The sequence below is a fragment of the Felis catus genome, chromosome A1 (assembly GCF_018350175.1).
Source record: "Felis catus isolate Fca126 chromosome A1, F.catus_Fca126_mat1.0, whole genome shotgun sequence".
Classification (NCBI taxonomy): Eukaryota; Metazoa; Chordata; class Mammalia; order Carnivora; family Felidae; genus Felis; species Felis catus.
The window spans coordinates 89,497,433-89,517,342 of record NC_058368.1 but is presented as its reverse complement, the minus strand read 5'-3'; the positions used below and the strand labels follow the sequence as shown (position 1 = coordinate 89,517,342).

Genomic DNA, 19,910 nt, shown 5'->3' with positions numbered 1-19,910 from the left:
CATCTCTTCTTCTAATTTTCAAAGAAGTTTTTCTGAGGAGTTCTAGAAGACTAGAGGAGAAAGTAAACTCAGAGTGTTCATTGTTTTCACCCGCTAGAAAGCAGGGTGTTTTTGGTTGTTTGTTTGTTTAATCTAGTCAAAGTACAGCCATCCAGAGAGTAATTTCTTTCCTCAGACACTTTAGTATTGATCCATAATTTATGTTGGAGCATCCAAACCTCTATTGATTCAATTAAAAAGAAATATAAGTGCTAAGGTTCTGGGGCTACTAAACCAACTGAATTTTTAATTGAAAACCTAATACATATAAGTGCTTTAATTAATGTAACTATATAATTAAAGCAATTTATTGTTTTTTTTTAATTTTCCTTGTGGAAATTTGTTCAATTTGTACAATTGTCAAAATCTTGCATTTTGTAATAAAGCAATCACCCTGAAAAATAAATTACCCTGAAATTCATGTTGTGTCTAGTTTAATGAGATAGGGCTGAGCTCAGAATTTTTTGTACAAAACTATCAACACAGAGGCACCTGGGTAGCTCAGCAGGTTGAGTGACCCTCTCTTGATTTCAGATCAAGTTGTGATCCCAGGGTGGTGGGATGGAACCCTGTGATGGCTCTGCGCTGAGCATGCAGTGCTTAAGATTCTCTCTCTCTCCCCCTCTGCTCTTCTGTTGATATATATATCAACAGAATCAGTGAGTTCCTATTTTGGAAGTGAGTTTAACAGAATTTTATTCTAAGCTAATGTTGTGACTTCTGGGAAAGTAGAGCTTCTTTCCTGTTCCCATCCCTGGAGTGTACCCCCTTCTTTAGTAAGACAGGCACCTGACTCCAATATCAGACCTAAAAATGCCATCTCTTATCTCTATTAATCATTCGACAACTATTTACTCAGTGTTCAGGTTTCAATATTCAAGGTTTTTGTTTAAATTTAATGTTTATTTATTTTCAAGAGAGTGTGTGTGCACAAGTGGGGGAGGGGCAGAGAGAGTGGGGAACAGAGGATTCGAAGTGGGTTCTGCACTGACAGCAGCGATGTGGGGCTTGAACATAGGAACTGTGACATCATGTCCTGAGCCAAAGTCAGATGCTTAACCGACTGAACCACACAGGTACCCCTTAATATCCAAGGTTTTAAAAGTCATTGATAATTCATGTGACTAAATATTATTTATAAGCCTGTACTTCCAGATGTAGGCCATACATCAGTAAACAAAGGAGACACAATTAATACTTTAAGTGTGATCCTATTTTTCATGCAAGCAGCATAATAGCATGTTGGAATGTAAATGAAGGATAAAAGGTTTGCTGGTGGAGGTAAGACGCTAGAACGTTGAAAGTAGTGGTCAGGAAGGACACTGTCTTGGAGATGAGGTTTCAGCAAACTCTTAAGGAAGTCAGGAAAAGGGCATAAGGGAATCTGCGAGGGGAGCACTGCAGCCAGAGGAAGAGACACATCAGCTGGTGAGGGCACAGGGGGGATGTGAGGGCATGGGAAGGGTTCAGCAGGCCAGGTCATGTCTGGTTTAGCAAGCCATTAAAAGGCTTACTTTTGCCATTATTCTGAGAAAAATTGATGGACATACATAATTTTTGCTAATTGTGACCTGGGCTGGGATGGTGCTAGTCTTCTCTTTTCATGTTGTCATCCTTTAGATTTAGATAAATTCTGTGGTCATTTTACAAGCTTCAGTCCCCTACGTAGTGCCCCCTAGATGGCACAGTCCCTTTAGCTCAATGGATTTTTCAAGAATCACTTAATGGACCTCTCCCCTCATTTGCTACCACTACTGAGCTTGCATTATTTGTTCCAGCAACAGATCTACTTGAGGATCCAAAGACAGATGTACCTAACTGCTTCATTCTTTTGTCTTTGTTCATGATCTCCTTTTGACCTGGAAGGCTTTTCCTTCTTCCAATTTGCCCAGCTCATTCCAATTCATCCTTCAAGCCTCACTTAGACCTCATTTCCTCCATGAAAGTCTTTCATGGTAACCCAGACTGGGCCATGGAGCTCTAGCTTGTACCCCAGCATCAGAACAACTCTTTGTGTGACATGGTAGTTTGTGACACTAACCAAGTGGGCAATTCTGAGCAGTTGAGCATCTGACTAATGTTTGACAGCATAGACGTGGGTGACTCCCTGAGGAAAGGCTGGTGCTCCACTCTACAATTCACTCCAAGTCCAGTTTGAAAGAGAAAATAATATCCCCCGCAAAGTTTTGGGAATTTGGGAGTGTGCCACGGCATGAAAGGAAGATACCGTGCAACACAGAAGAAAGACTAGGTTGGTCTTGTTTCTTGTTTCCAGAATGTCTTGGGATGACAGCCAAATTGCCAATGTGCCTTCCAGGAAAGTACAATAGTAGCTTATATAGGGACTTTCATTATGAAATGAGAGATGATGACTGTGTCCTGTGTGGTCTGTGGCCAGAATCTGACACAACAATACACATCTTGGCAGGTGCAGGCATGGACAGGTAACAACACCTGGAGATCAGCCTGGCCAACATCAAGATATTACAAAGTCTCTGAAAATTTAGGCCTAGTCATGAGGGTTAGGAAAAGAAAACTCCTGAGTATGCTAAGATTACTTGGAATTTCCTTATGGAATATGAACTCAGAATGGAAATTAAATTCAGTAATGAAAAAATAGTAACTCAATCTTCTTCACACATCTGAGAAGGCAGCCTCAGATTTATAATGATTTTCTTTTCATATTTATGTCCCAGAGCCTAGGGCAACACCAGGTACATCAAAATCACTCATCAAAGTTTCTTAAATGCACTGTCCACATGCCTCCAGAAGACAACCTCTTCCTGAAACCAGTTAGTGTTCAGAATAGGAGAGGAGGATGGGGAGACTCTCTATCAGCATCATCACAGAGTGAAGGAAAGAAATGGAATTTCAGGGGAGGGAAGCAGGGAGATCTGCACACTTGAAGCCCAGGGATGTGGAGCAATGGCAGTGAATAGGCTTTCTATGTGAGTGGGAGTGATCTTGGGCATCTTACACGATATTTTGTGGGGGGGAAAAGTTTGAGCAAGATCAGCATTCCTGCAGGCAGAAGAAACTATTACTTTCTATGGAATTAATAATCCGTAATCCTAAAAACACTTTAATTCAATCACAGTTAAATATAAAAATTGAAAGAATAAAATAAAATATTTTAAGGGAAATTTGAGATGGAATAAACTTTTACTGACATGACCTTTTTGAAAATTCAAAGTTCTGTCCTAGTTATATCTCAATGAAATAAGAGAAATTGAATTAATAGTTTTTATATTCAGTAACTACAAGGGTATAATGGACAAAGGTCTCTCAGCCCAAGTTCTTCTTGAAGTAGAATAGTAAGCACCCCCATCTGTTGTAAATTAAGTATCATTCTGATTAAGTATGGGCCAAAGACCATCAAGATGTCTTTATAATTATTATCATTGTTATTATCATTTTATTATTATTATTATCATATCTCAGTATAGTTAACATACAGGTGTACAGTATAGTGTTTCAATACTTCCATATATTAGGTGGATACTAATTCCAGGTATAAAATATAGTGTTTCAACACCTCTGGACATCACCAGTGCTCATCACAAGTGCACTCCTTAATGAGCTGAAACCAAGAGTCGGACTCTTAACCAACTGAGCCACCCAGGCACCCCTCTTCTGCCCATTTTTTAATTGGATTATTTGTTTTGGGGGTGTTGAATTGTACCAGTTCTTTTTATATTTTGGATACTAATATTTCATCGTTTATGTCGTTTGAAAATATCTTCTCTCATTCAGTAGATTGTCTTTTAGTTTTGTTGATTGTTTTCTTGTTGTGCAGAGGTTTTTATTTTGATGAAGTCCGAATAGTGTATTTTTGCTTTTATATCCCTTGCCTCAGGAGACCTGTCTAGAAAAATGTTGTTATGGCTGATGTCAGAGACATTATTTCCTGTGTTCTCTTCTGGAAATTTTATGGTTTCAGGTCTCATGATTAGGTCTTAAATCTATTTGCGTATGGTGTAAGAAAGTGGTCCAGTTTCATTCTTTTGCATGTAGCTATCCAGTTTTCCCAGCACTATTTGTTGAAGAGACTGTCTTTTACTCATTAGATATTTTTTTCCTGCTTTGTTGAAGATGAATTGACCATAAAATTTGGGGGTTATTTCTGGGCTTTCTATTCTGGTCTATTGATTTATATGTCTATTTTTGTGCCTATCCCGTAGGCACACTACAGCTTTGTAATATAACTTGAAGTCAGGAATTGTGATATCTCCAATTTTCTTTTTGTTTTTCAAGATTCCTTTGGGTATTGGGGTCTTTTGTGGTTTCATGCAAATTTAAGATTGTTTTTTCTAGTTCTATGAAGAATGTTGACATTTTGATAGGGATTGCATTAAATCTGTAGATTGCTATGTGTAGTATAGATATTTTAACAATATTTGTTCTTCAAATCCATCACCATGGAATCTCTTTCCATTTTTTGTGTGTCATCTTCAATTTCTTTCATCAATGTTTTTTGGTTCCGGAGTGTAGGTCTTTCACTCTTTGGTTAATTTTATCCCAGGATATTTTATTATGTGTGGAGGCATTGTAAATTAAATTGTTTTCTTAATTTGTCTTTCTGCTGCTTCATTATTAGCATATAATATGCAATGGATTGCTTTAATTGATTTTGTATCCTGTGACTTTACTGAATGCATTTTCAGGTCTAGTAGTTTTTCTGTGGACTCTTTTTAAAAATTTTTTTAAATGTTTATTTATTTTTGAGAGAGAGAGACAGAGTGCAAGCAGGGGAGGGGCAGAGAGGGAGGAAGACACAGAATTCGAAGCAGGCTCCAGGCTCTAAGCTCTCGGCACAGAGCCCGATGCAGGGCTCAAATTCATGAACAATGAGATCATGACCTGAGCTGAAGTTGGATGCTTGACTGAGCAACCCAGGCGCCCCTTCTGTGGAGTCTTTAGGACTCCATTAGGAATTACCATATATAGAATCATGTCATTTTCAAATAGTGAATTTTTTTTTCTTCCTTACCTATTTGGATGTCTTTTTCTTTCCTAGTCTTATTGCTGTGGCCAGGACTTCCAGTACTATGTTTAATAATAGTGGTGATAGTGGATAGTGGATAGTTCCTGATCTTAGGGGGAACTCACTCTTCCCCCATTGAGTATGATGCTAGCTGTGGGTTTTTCATATGAGGCTTTTATTAGGTTGAGGTATGTTCCCACTAAACCTTCTTTGTTGAGGGTTTTTATGAAGAATGGATGTTGGACTTTGTCAAATAATTTTTCTGCATCTATTGAAATGATCATATAGTTTTATTCTTTCTCTTATTGATGTGATGTACCACATGGATTGGTTTGCAAATATTAAACCATGCTTGCATCCTGGGAATAAATCCCATTTGATCATGTTGAATGAATTTTTAATGTATTCTTGGATTTGGTGTTAATATTTTGTTGAGGATTTTCACATCTATGTTCATCAGAGATATTGGCCTGTTGTTCTCTTTTGTGTGGTGTCCTTATCTGGTTTTGGAATCAGAGTAATGCTGGCCTCATAGAATAAATTTGGAAGTTTTCCTTCCTCTTCTATTTTTTGGAGAAGTTTTAAAAAAAGAGTTACTAACTCTATTTAAATATTTCATAGAATTAAACTATCTGGTCCTAGATCTTTGTTGGGCTTTGCCTTTCTTTTCTTTTCTTTTCTTTTTTTCTTTTTTGATTACTGATTCAATTTCTTTGTTCAAATATTCTACCTCTCCCGGATTCAGTTTTAGGAGGTTATTTACCCATCTCTTTTAGATTGTCCAGTTTTTTGGCATATGATTTTTCATAATATTCTCTTACAAGCCTTTATATTTCTGTGGTGTCATTTATTTCTTCTCTTGTTTTTGGTATTGTATATTTGAGTCTTTCTTTCTTTCTTTCTTCTTATGAATCTGGCTATAGGTTTATTATTTCTGTTGATCTTTTCAGAGAAACAGCTCCTGGTTTCATCGATATGTTTTTTCTTTTTTTAGTTCTATATTATTTATTTCTGCTCTATATTATTTCCTTTCTTTTGCTGGTCTAGGTTTTTTGTTCTTTTTCTAGCTCCTTTAGGCATAGATTGGGTTATTTATTTTTGTTACTTCTTGAGGTAGGTCTGTATTGGTATAACTTCCCTTTTAGAACTAATTTTTCTACATCACAACAATTTTATACCATGGTGTTTTTATTTTCATATGTCTCCAAGTAATTTTTTATTTCTTCTTTGATTTACTGATTGGTCTATTCTTTGTTTCGTCATGTTATTTAACCTCCATGTATGTGTGCTCTTTTCAGTTTTTTTCTTGTGATTGCTTTCTAGTTTCATAGCTTTGTGGTCAAAAAAGATGCATGGTATAACTTAGATCTTTTTGAAATAGAAGAAACTTGTTTTATCATCTAATATGTAGTTTCTGGAGAGTGTTTCATGTGCAACTGACATGTGTATTCTGCTGTTTTAGAATGCAATGTTCTTAATACATCTATTAAATCCATCTGGTCCAGGGTGTCCTTTAAAGCCACTGTGTCAGTGTTGATTTTCTGTTGAAATTATCTGTCCATTGATGTAAGTGGGTGTTGTCACCCCCTACTATTATTGTATTGCTATCAATTATTTCCTTTGTATTTGTTATTAACACTTTTATTGTAGGGGATAAGCTTAGGAATCCCCTGGGCTTACACCAATGGGTTAACAAGCATAAAGAAATACAAAGTCATAAAATGCTCACACCCGAGTTTGGGTAAGTCAGATTGGCACCCCAAGAATAGGGGGTACAAAGACATCCCTAGAATAGGGAGGTGCAAAGGTTCCAGGATTAGCAAGGTGCAAAGGCACCCCAAAATAGAAAGGGGTGCAGAGCCCCCAAAATAGAGAGGCAAAGGCCTAAAATAGAAATGGTGCAAAGTACCATCTATCCAATACATAGATATATGAAATAAACAAGATTAGATATGCAGGGTGGAAGCACCCCCAATTTAGTACTATAGCAGAAAATATGCTTTCATAGGAGAATAGGGCCAGGTTAGGTAAATTGGTGAATTGGACTATGGACTGCTGCACTGCAAGCAAAGCAGCCCAGAGCAGAGATGGTTAACAAAAGAAAAGGAGCCTTGTCAACCCTGAGTTTATTCTCCCTATCTGTCTCATCCCTTAGGCTAGCAAAGATAAACAGAGGTGCTGCCTCATGTCCGCTGTAAACAACCTTCCTCCCCATTGCCTTGTTCCCGGATTTTATTTTGCATAAACCCAAATCCCTAACCACCAATATGTTCAAGTTTTTATGTTTTTGGGTGCTCCTAGATATATATACCTAATATAGGTTATGCTTTAGTGTTGCATTGTCCCCTTAATGATTATATAGTGTCTTTAGTTGTCGCTTATTACAGTATTGTTTTAAAATAAAATTTGTCTGTTATAAGTATGGCTACCCTGGTTTTCTTTTGACTTACATTTCCATGATAAACGTTTCTCCATCCCCTCATTTTCAATCTTTAGGTGTCTTTAGGTGAAATGAGTCTCTTATAGGCAGCATAAAGGTGGGTGTTTTTAAAAAAATCTGTTTCGTCACTCTATGTCTTTTGATAGGAGCATTTAGTCCATTTATATCAAAAGCAGTTATTGACATGTATATATTTATTGCCATTTTGTTACTTGTTTCTTCCTTCCCTTGCTCTCTTCTCTCATCATAAGTTTGCTTTCTTTAGTGATATACTTGGATTTCTTTCTCTTTATTCTTTGCATATCTATTACTGGTTTTTGATTTGAGGTTAACATTATGTTTTTGAATAACATCTTATGCATATCTATCAAAAGTTGATGGTCTCTTAAGTTTGAAAACATTTTTACTTGCCCCCTTCCCATTTTAGGCATATGGTGTCATATGTTATATCTTTTTTATTTTGTGAGTCTCTTGACTGATTTTTATAAATATGCTGTACTTATTTTTATGGCTTTTATGCTTTCTACTTTTCTTACTCTTACTTATGGTCTTTTCTTTCCACTGAAAGAGTCCCCTTTAACATTTCTTTTTGGGCTGCTTTGGCCATCATGAACTCCTTTAAGTTTTGTTTGTCTAGGTAACACTATTTCTTCTATTCTGAAAGATACCCTTGCTGAATAGGGTATTCTTGATTGCAGATTTTTTTGTTCAGCACTTTGGATATATCATGCCACTCTGTTCTGACCTGCAAAGTCTCTGATGAAAAAAGTGCAGAGAGCCTTTTGGGGTCTCCTTTGCATATAACTGTTTTCTTTCCACTTGCCTCTTCTTTTTTAAGATTATTCATTTATTTTGAGAAAGGGAGGGGAAGGGAGAGTGAGGGAGAAAGGGAGAGAGAGTATCCCAGGCAGGCTCCTTGCAGTCAGTGCAGAGCCTGACATGAGGCTTGAACTCACAAACCATGAGATCATGACCTGAACCAAAGCTAAGAGGTAGTTTAACTTACTGAGCCACCCAGGTGTCGCCCTCTTGCTGCTTTTAAAATTCTTTTTACTTCTGCTTTTTTGAATTTTGATTATTATGTATCTTGATGTGTACCTCCTTTGGGTTGATTTTGTTGAGGAAATCTCTGTAGCTCCTGGATCTGAACCTCCTTCCCCAGATTCAGGAATTTAAAAAAAAAATTATGTCTTAATTCTACTTTGAAAGAGAGACAGAGTGCAAGCAGGGGTAGGGTGTAGAGAGGGGGAGACACAGAATCTGAAGCGGGCTCCAGGCTCTGAGCTCTCAGCACAGAGTTCAACATGGGGCTGGAACTCACAGACTGCGAGACCATGACCTGAGCTGAAGTTGAATGCTTAACCGACTAAGCCACCTAGGCACCACAATTCACGAAATTTTCAGTTATTATTTCTTCAGATAAATTTTCTGCCCCCTCTTCTCTATCTGCTCCTTCCAAGATCCCTATAATGTGAATGTTATTATGGTTGATGGTGTCACTGAATTCTCTAAATCTATTCTTATCTTGCACATTTTTTTCTTTTTGTCTTTTGAATTTATTTTTATTTATTTATTTAATATTGAAAATAATTTATTGTCAAATTGGTTTCCATACAACACCCAGTACTCATCCCAACAGGTGCCCTCCTCAATGCCCATCACCCACTTTCTCCTCTTCCCCATCCCCCATCAACCCTCAGTTTGTTTTCAGTATTTAAGAGTCTCTTATGGTTTGCCTCCCTCCCTCTCTGTAACTTTTTTTCCCCCTTCCCCTCCACCATGGTCTTCTGTTAAATTTTTCAGGATCCACATATGAGTGAAAACATATGGTATCTTTCTCTGCCTGACATATTTCACTTAGCGTAATACCCTCCAGTTCCATCCACGTTGCTGCAAATGGTCAGATTTCATTCTTTCTCATTGCCAAGTAGTATTCCATTGTATATATAAACCACAACTTCTTTACCCATTCGTCAGTTGATGGACATTTAGGGTCTTTTCATAATTTGGCTATTGTTGAAAGTGCTGCTATAAACATTGGGGTACATGTGCCCTTATGCATCAGCACTCCTGTAGCCCTTGAGTAAATTCCTAGCAGTGCTATTGCTGAGTCATAGGGTAGCTCTAGTTTTAACTTTTTGAGGAACCTCCACACTGTTTTCCAGAGCAGCTGCACCAGTTTGCATTCCCATCAACAGTGCAAGAGGGTTCCCATTTCTCCACATCCTCACCAGCATCTGTAGTTTCCTGATTTGTTCATTTTAGCCACTCTGACTGGTGTGAAGTGGTATCTGAGTGTGGTTTTGATTTGTATTACTCTGATGAAGAGTGACATTGAGCATCTTTTCATGTGTCTGTTGGCCTATTTTTTTCTATCACTTGCTCACCTTGATTACTTTCACTTACTCTGTCCTCTAGGTCACTGATCTTTTCTTCTGCTTCCTCTGGTCTACTATTTATTCCATCTAATGTATTTTTAATATCACTTATTGTGTTCTTCATCTCTGATAGTTTTTTTAAAATCTGTTTGTTAAGGGTTTCATTGATGTCCTCTACTCTTTTCTCAAGACCAGTGAGTATCATTTTGATCATTCAAATTCTTTATCATACATATTGCTTATATCCATTTCATTTAGCTCTCTTGCTATGATTTTGTCCTTTTCTTTAGTGTGGGTTATATTCCTCTGTCTCCTCATTTTATCTAACTCTCTGTCTATTTTTATGTATTAAGAAAGTCAGTTTCATCTCCTGTTCCTGAATATAGAGGGTGGGGTGCACAGTTTTAACAATGCGGTGCTCATTCTTAGCCACAGGGCATGTCCCTATGTTGCTGAGAACAGGGTTGGCCAAGGCCACTCTTCAAAGCATGCATGCATGGGGTGTGCAGTTTTAATGAGGTGCACTTCCCCTAAACTACACAGAAAGGAGATCGTGTTTACAATGTTTGCACTGGTCTTCTGGGGGAGGGGCCCACAGCAGCAGAACTGAGGCATGCCCAGCAGTAGGGACCGGGCACAGTGTAATATGTTAAGTAGTGAATGACAGCAACAAACTAGTGCCACACTTGACTCCATGTTTATGCTTGGGGGCAGAGAGCGAAATGGCACCTGGCAGCTCTTTTGTTCCTGGAGTTGTCTCTCAGTGATTTCTGGCCCTCTTGGACATGCTCTATGATTAGTAAATATCTGTCCCTTCTGAATGCCCCAGGTGTTGTTCAAATTGCTGTTTATGTGCTGTATCAGCATGGGCTTGTATTGTGCTATCTCTTTCTTTCTTTTTTTTAATCTTTTTATTTATTAGCATTTTTAAATTTTAACTTGTTTTATTTTTTATTTTTTAAAATTTATATCCAAATTAGTTAGCATATAGTGCAACAATGATTTCAGGAGTAGATTCCTTAGTGCCCCTTATTGTGCTATCTCTTTAAAGGTGGACCTAGTTTCCTATTGCCCTCTCAGCTCTCCCAGAGCTGAGCCTGGTGATTTTTTAAAGTTTCAGGCTTTAATCCTGCTGGTTGTAAGGACTCTGAAAATTTGGCCCAGCTAGTTTTCAAGAGATTCTTCTTCCTGGGGTACAGGCTTCCTGGTGTGATAGTCTGTTTCTCACCCCTCTCCCCACATGTGGCTCCTTCCCTCGCAGACATGGCCATGGCTCATTTAGCTCCCCACCACATCTCTGCCCTTCCTATCCTCTTCAATGTGGCCTCTTCTCTACGTTTAGTTGTGGGGTTTGTTCTGCCAGTCTTTAGGTCATTTTCTGGGTTATTCACACTGATTTAATGTTATCTAGTTGTATCCACAGGATGAGGTGAACTGAAGGTCTTCTTATTTCACCATCTTCCCCACACAAAGCTATAGATACTTCAAGTTTTTAATAAACTATTAGTCTAATATAAATGTTTCCTTTTTCGTTTCAATCTTTTAGTGCATCAGTTCTTTCTATTGTAAAAAGAATGTGAGTGAACTGTGTTACCTCATCAATCTCTAATCTGTGGCTTCAATTTTCAGTTTATCTTTCCCAAGAAGTTATGAAGTTCAGAGGTCTGTGCTGTAAGATTAATACATGTGCTGAGAGCAGCTGCATTTTCAGCATTCATTTTATTCTTGTTTTCCTAATCAGAAGTTTCCTTACATTTTTTTTACTTTTTTAACATTTATTTATTTTTGAGAGACAGAAAGAGACAGAGAGAGACAGAGCATGAGCAGGGGAGGGGCAGAGAGATGGAGACACAGAATTCAAAGCAGGCTCCAGGCTCTGAGCTGTCAGCACAGAGCCTGATGAGGGACTTGAACTCACAAACTGTGAGATCATGACCTGATCTGAGGTTAGACACTCAACCAACTGAGCCACCCAAGCACCCCTCCTTACATTTGTTTAAACACAGTTCTTAATGAAAAAAAAGTTTAAATATTATACTGAGATTTTAGCTGTTTTCTAGCAGATTTTTTTCAGGTTTTCTAATATATCATAGTGTTATGTCTCAGAAGTGCTAAATATTTCTTCATAAAAGTGCAAAGCTTCAAAAAAAATCTGCCACAATATAGAATGTATGTCTTCAGAAAACAAAATGTACATTTAAGGAATACTTCTAATGGTGCTAACAGATACAAAGATGTACAAATAGAAAGCCAAGTGTTTTTCACCAAGCATTTGAGAATAATACATTTGGCTTTGAGGACACTTGGTTATTCAGTGGAGTAGGGAAAGTATGGTTATATTTAGTTACATCATTATCCATGATTTAACCAGATATAATCAACAGCATATAGTATCCTCAAGTATTGTTGGCTTCTAAAGTACACAACAATGTAGATATAACATAATTTTGTCTAATGAGGGCTGTCTAGCATATACCAGCAAGGGTAGTTGCTATAACTCATCTAATACCTATGTCACATTAGGGAAGATGTCTCAAACTGGAAGCATCCAAATAATGAGAAGAATAATTTTTTTACAATCATTTTAAAAAAGGTAAAATAGTGCCCCATTCAGGTGCAATATGTTTTATTTTATGAATATTGTCATTTATCTCCATGTGTTCATTAAGCTGGATGGTTTGAAGAAATGGCCAAAGTAAAAATTATTTATACCCTTGCAGAATTCTACCTTACTAAAATCTTAATGTGGGAAAATGTAATCACATGGCTCTTGTGTCAAAGAAGTTTGTGAGGGCGTTCAAACCTCTAAGGGACATAGACTGTGGTGAGGACTTTCTCGTTTTTGCAAAGTTACAGTTCAGAAATGATCGTCTATTATTATTTTTGATCAGCACAAAAGGGCAGATTGCTGGATAACAAGAGGAGAGAAAAATAGTAATGTTCTCCAGACTTTGTACATTATGTCTGTAAATTATGTAAATGGTAAGGCAAGTGTTGGTCCAGTAAAAGAAAACAAAGCAGCTCACCAGTGCCAGGATTGTGTGGGTGGCCCTGGTTTCGGGAGATGGTCTTGGGCAGAGGCTGGTCCTATGGACATGCTGGACTGTCTTGCGATGTATGAAGAGAAAGTTTACCATGTACATACTGGTCCAGATCATGAGGCAAATACACAGAATATCTCGTAAGACCATACCCCCTAGAAAAGCAGCCTCCTGAAGTTTATCAGGTTCTCTCCCGCTACAGTATGTCAGTGAATACACTTGTCCAACTTCACTGATGTTGTAGGGGCCCACAGCAGTTATGATGACACGGATGTAGATCAGCATGTTGATGATCCAGAAAGAAAAGAAGGCAGGAAAAAGGTACGTGGAGACTTTGGGTTTGAGCCATGCCCACCTAGAGTTGCTAGGAGTGATAATTATGGCCTGAAAAATACTCAGGAAAGACGTGGTGCAGAGGGAGACACCCCGTGTGACTCTGTAGATGTACAGCACTGCCTTACAACCAATGTCATCCAGAAAATTTCTTACCCCAAAAGCATTTATTATTTCTGGAATCACACTGGAAAGAATTGTCATGATATTAGCTAAAGTTAAATGGGTGCATATCAAATCTATAGGCTTTTTGGAGGAGGGCTGAAATAAAGTGTTGATGTTTAACATGAGTAATAATGTGTTTCCAATAAAACCAATCCCAAATTGAAAGAGAAAAAATATTCCCAAAATAGTATCACTTGAAACTATTATATTCATGGCCTCTTCTACTCTGGATAGACTCCTCAACAGCCTAAAAAGAGGCAGAAAATGATCTGTAAGCTTGATAGAAATAACAGGACTCTATGGAGAGCCCTTGAGATATGATCAATCTTGGCAGTAGGTTGTGCAAATATTCTATAAGAGTATTCAGGAAATTAAGAATTGGTTCTAGAGGCATATGTCAAGGATTATTGATGTCACTTCAGGGGAGTATTAGGTTTGAGACAAAACATGCCTTATTTATAAAAACATTACTCTAATTCTGAGAAATAAACTGACTATCCTGAAGGATAATTTTTTTATTCATGAAAAACAATATTTCAGATTTATGGAGATTTTATTTAAGTTCTGGGTATGTATTCTGAATTACATTTTATAATTTTAATGCTTTTCAATCTTCTGTCATAAACAACAGAAAATTACTAATGTATTTTAATGTTTATTATTTCATTTCTACCATATTTAACACATATTATTATCACTATATTGTTATCACCATATTGTTACACTTCTGGTGTAATTATTCACCAGAAGAACTCCATCCCTAGAGTTTCTCATGACCATCAGGCTCTGTAAATTCCTTTTTTCTGCCCCTTTCAACATGCTTCCCCAAGTCCAAGACCTTTCCAATGCACATGATGAATATCAGATCAGCTCATGGGTCAGTTCATTTGCATCTGCCATCTCTGTACTGAAAATTCACTTCTTGTCTTTGTTCTACCTGGAAGTCACTGCTTCTCCAGCATCTCTCTCAAGTAGTGCGATCTTTCTCTCCTCTGTCTCCTATATCACTAGTCCTGTATGTGAGAATGTTCTCTTTGATACCAGGCATATTCAGATAATTCTCCATTACTCCAGTTTTGAAACATTTGTCATCATTCTTTGTGGAAGTAATCTACTGACCCAAGTCGCTCCCCTCAGTAGCTAGTGACTCATTGTGTCTAACTCAAATTCTGTCATGTTCTTGGAGATTTCCCATACAGATGACCAGTGCAATATTCCTAGCCTCTCACATTTGTGATCTCTCTTCCAACACTTTTGCTGCCCCCAACCACATCCACTTTTTCTCCTGTTCAAATACTAGAGTTGTCATTACAAATATTGTAGACTCATTGTGTTTCTCATTCTCCTACTACCATTTGCAGCTTACTTTATCTAATCTCTAACTCCAGTATTACTTTGACATCATCAGTGTCTGAGAAACATTGATCTCTTTACTCTCCACAACCCTCCCAGAGCCTCTCCTTCTTACCTGAACTTCCACAATCCAAGGTCATCATCACTTCTTGAAAAAATAGCTGATTCCACTGATTTATTTTTCCTACTTCATAGAACTCACCATGGAAAAATATCAACTCCTGTTAAATCTAATATTCTGTCTCATTCATGGCATCATGCTCAGATAATCAAGGCTGGAGTAAAACACAAAATATGTTAACTACACTCATGTCAAATCCTTCACTACTAAGGTCCAGTGAACTTTTATTTTCAGCAGGAATCACACTAAATTTTCTAGAGTATTCCTTGGGTATTCACTTTGTCACTCATCTTGATGACTACTTCATAACTTCTTTATTTTTAAACTGCCAACCTATCCTCTCCCAATCTCACATTCAATTGATGACAAATTGCACATTTTTAATTGAGATATAATGGACATGAAAGTTTATGTTAGTTTCAGATGTACAACATGTGACTTGATATTTTTATATACAGTTGACTCTTCAAAAGCATATTTGAAGTCCCTGAGTGCACTTATATGTGGATTTTTAAAAGTACAATACTGTGAATGTATTTCTAGTTTTGTAAATGTATTACTAATCATTTTCTTAATAACATTTTTCTTCTCTAACTTGCTTTATCATAAGAATACAGTATATAATGCATGTATGATACAACATATGTGTTAGTTGATTGTGTTATCAGTAAAGCTTCTGACCAACAGTTGGTGACTAACAGTCAAATTTAGGGGTGTCAAAATTTATATGCATATTTTTAACTGCATGGGGGTTCAGTGCCCTAATCACTATGTTGTTCAAATGTAAATCGTATTGCAAATTGATCACTACAGCAACTCTAGTTAACATTCATCATCACATATAGTTACTACTTTTTTCTTGTGATGACAAATTTTATTATTTACTCTCTTAGCAACCTCAGATATACAATATATTATTACTAACTATCATCACCCCCTTGCTGTACACTGCATCCACAGGACTTATTCTTTTATAACAGGAAGTTCATACCTTTTGTCCCCCTTCACCCATTTTACCTACCCTTCAACCCCTTTTATAGCAGCCACCAATCTGTTCTTTGTATCAATGGATCTTTTTTTATATACCACATATAAGTGAGATCACACAGTATTTGTCTTTCTTTATCTGACTTACATTGGGTTCTATTCATGTTGTCTTAAAATTTTTTTAAACATTTATTCATTTTTGAGAGATAGAGCATGAGCGGAGAAGGGGCAGAGAGAGGGAGACACAGAATATAAAGCAGGTTCCAGGCTCTGAGCTGCCAGCACAGAGCCCGACGCGGGGCTTGAACTCAAGACCTATGAAATCATGACCTGAACTGAAGTCGGATGCTCAACTGACTGAGCCACCCAGGCGCCACTCTATTCATGTTGTCTTAAATGGCAAGATTTCCTTTTTACTGACTGAATAATATTCCATTGTGAATAAGATCCATTTTTATAAATATTTGTAAATAAATGTACATATGCATTTTTATTCATTTATTGATACACTGCATACTTCATTTAGAAAATTAAAATAAGCAAAAGATTATTTCCCAAAAAACTTGCTACTACATTAATTTCTTTCTCTGTATATTTGTCATTCTACCCTGGTGCTGTGAATGAATTGCCAAGGCTCTTTATCATAGCTAATCCATCCATTTGTGCAATAAATCTGAGGTTCTCTTTTCTGCTTAAGACTCCAATCTTTCATTATTCTTCTCTCTTACACCCATTATCAAAATTTCCCTATCAACATGCAGATGTAGTGTATTTCTTGCACATTTCTTGAGTCATTTCTACCCTTCATTTGAGCAATATTCCTGCATGTAATTATCTCAGTTTGTCTCCAGTTTCTCACATCTCATTTGCTCTTGGTCCCAGAATGTGGTAGACTGCAAAAATACCTATGAATTTTTCCCTATGTAGACATTGTAATGTGTTTTTCTCCATCCCTTGAATATGGTTTAGCCTTTGACTTGCTTTGCCATTCATTGTGGAGCAAACATAACACAAACAGAATCTTGATAAGTGCCTTCATGTGGGGCTTGCTCTCCTGTGAACGTATGAAGCATCCTAGCTTATTAGGTTATTAGAAAATGAGCAAGGGTGCCTGGGTGGTGCAGTCAGTTAAGCATCCAACTTCAGCTCAGGTCATGATCTCATAGTTGATGGGTTCAAGCCCTGCATTGGAATCTCTGATGATAGCTCAGAGCCTGGAGCCTGCTTCAAATTCTGTGTCTCCCTCTTTCTCTGTCCCTCCCCGCTACTTTCTCTCAAAAATAAATAAACATTTAAAAAATTTAAAAAAAGAAAAAGAAAATAAGCAACCACATGGAGGAAATCTTAAGCCAAATCCAGAATTAAATGTGAAGGTATTCCACTCCAAGCAACATCAAGACCCATATGAAACACTAGCCATCCTCCAGCCTACTACCTACATGAGCGCATTTGCAAGACCAATCTGAACAAAGCAAAAGAAGCTAGAATCAAAAACTCATGTATTGCATAAATTCATTTATATGAAATATCCTAAAATATATAAATTCCTAAATCTGTAGACAGCAGACTTGTGGTTGCAAGGGCTAAAGACAGGACAAAGGAGTGACTGTGGAGTCTAGGGCTTTCTTTTCAGGTGATGAAACGCTTTGAAACTTAATAAAAGTAGTAAAACATTTAAAATGTTATGAATCCGACCGAATAGCACACTTAAACATGGTTTATTTTTATGTTATGCTAATTTAATGTCAATAAAATATATAAATATACATATAAATGATTAGAAACTATAAATCAAAGTATAAACAAGTACAATATTTTGTTAACAGTTTGGATTTTCTCCAAAATGTTAAAATGTCTTAGCTTTAGAAAATGTATTAAAGAAAGTCTCATATTAACATCTTTTTTTAAGTTTATTTATTTATTTATTTATTTATTGAGAGAGAGAGGATCCTAAGCAGGGACACTGTCAGCATGGAGCCCAAACCCAAAGGTAGTTGCGGGGGCGGGGGTACTGGACCCACCAACCATGAAATCATGATCTGAGCTGAAACCAAGAATCAGGTGCTCAACCAACTGAGCCACCTAGGCAGCCCCTCCATATTAATATCTTAAAGAAGAAAGGCACATGACTATCTCATTAAATGGGTAAGAAACATTCATATACATTTAATATTTGTTTATTATAAATATATAATTCCTTAGTATATTATAAATATAAAGGAGATTATTGACTTTATGCAAGGTAGTTAGCTAATATAAACATAGAACTAATAAATGAAGCCCAATGCTCTTTTAAATCAATAGTGTTAGAACTGCACCAACTGTCATGTCCACACATTATATTGCATTTTAGCTCCTAATATATGTGGTAAATAAACAAATGAAAAAGAATAAGCATTCTAGAAAATGAAAAGATGTAACTGTCATTATTCACTGATTATAAGATGGTCGACACTGAAAATAAGTTTGAAAACCTAGAGAAAAGTATTAAATTGGTAACACAGCTCATTATTTTGGAAGTTAATTTCTTTATACAGTGTAATTTTAGAAAATTTAGGATTAATAATAATACTATGAAATAATCTTAAATTTGTGTAAGAATTTCTTGGATAAAATTATACAAATCTGTTGAAAGTTGTTAAGAAAGAAAAAATTCTCCATAGAACATTTATAAATCATAATACCCTACATCACAAAGTGACGGTTCTCAGCAATATTTAAAATTTAACACTATTTTCAACAAAATCTAAACTCTTTTGTTACATTGAGTTTGAGAGGTTGTTTCTAAAATCTTGTTTGTTAGATCAGGAGAGAATAAAGAATTAAGAAAGAGAAACAAGGCTTTATTGAAGAGAATGTTTAAAATAAATGAGAAGGAGAATTAAAATCAGGAGACAATTGTTAATCAAAATGGAAAAGAAAAGAGGGGGACAATGAATATGAAGGTACAAGTGCAAATAGAAACAGGAGAGAACAAAGGTATTGCCATCTCAGCCAGGAAATCAGCTGAACAGAATGAGCAGGAAAAGAGAAAGAAAAGCAAGTGAGGACAGTCAAGAACCTAAGGAAAATTGTGGAAATAAAAAAAGGCACAGACGAAAAAAAAAAGATTATGGAAAAAGTTAAGCCTAACATGACATAGAAAATATATAAGGATATATAGCATTATATAGGCATTATATATAGCATTATATATATAAAGCATTACATTAGGGATTTTAGGAAATCAAGAAAAAGAAAAATTTTTTAGAAGCATTGGTTTTCTAAGAAATTGCTACCAGACAATTAGATAGGATTGTGGCTGACTCTCAGAAAATTACTTTAAACTAAAGATATTTGAGATTCAACAGACATAGGGATGACTCTCAGAAAATTAAACTAAAGACATTTGAGATTCAACAGACATAGGGGTGGGGAAGCCTGCTAGGAGCTTCTATGTAACTAAAACTAGAAACTTCTGGGAATGACACTGTTATAAATTCCCTTCTCTGGTGACTTGAGAAAGATGGAAAATGGCACTCACACCTGCATAGACAATGATCATCACAAAATTTCTTGTCTTCTGTTTGTTCCCCTAGAAACCAATTTGTTCTTCTCATAGAAGGCTTTTCTTCCCCCTTCCCAATTTTTTTGAAGTTAGTTATATAAACTCTTGATTTTAGCCATTCATGAGCTAAACTCTTGTGAGCTCCCACAGAAACATGAATAAATTTGGGGTTTCATCTCCCATTCAACTGTCTTTTGTCAGCTTAGGTTGCATGCTCCCATATCTAACATAAGGGAGTAGAGGAAAAAGATTTCCTCCCTAAAAGGAATAACAAAAAGTCTTAAAACTTAGACATAAATTTGTGTAATTTAAATAACAGGAAGCCTTTACAAGTGACAGAAATTGAATGGCAGACCAACAGAAAATAGAGAAATGAAAAAATATATATACCAAAAGGAGAAAGTAAATAAATTATTACAGTAAGTGGAAAAATAGACACATGAATTAAAAATCAATGATTTAATCAACAAAAGAGTTGTAAGGATAGAGGAAGTGAGGAGGAAAGAAAAGTGGACATGATAA

The 19,910-nt window shown here is 36.5% G+C and overlaps 1 protein-coding gene across 1 annotated transcript; it reads right to left on the bottom strand.

The window, feature by feature from the left end:
* Positions 1-12,600: 12,600 nt before the first annotated feature.
* FELCATV1R2 (vomeronasal 1 receptor felCatV1R2) lies at positions 12,601-13,503 on the bottom strand. Its single transcript, NM_001167474.1, is given in 1 exon segment — positions 12,601-13,503. A coding segment is annotated over 1 exon segment (903 nt).
* Between the last annotated feature and the right edge of the window lie 6,407 nt (positions 13,504-19,910).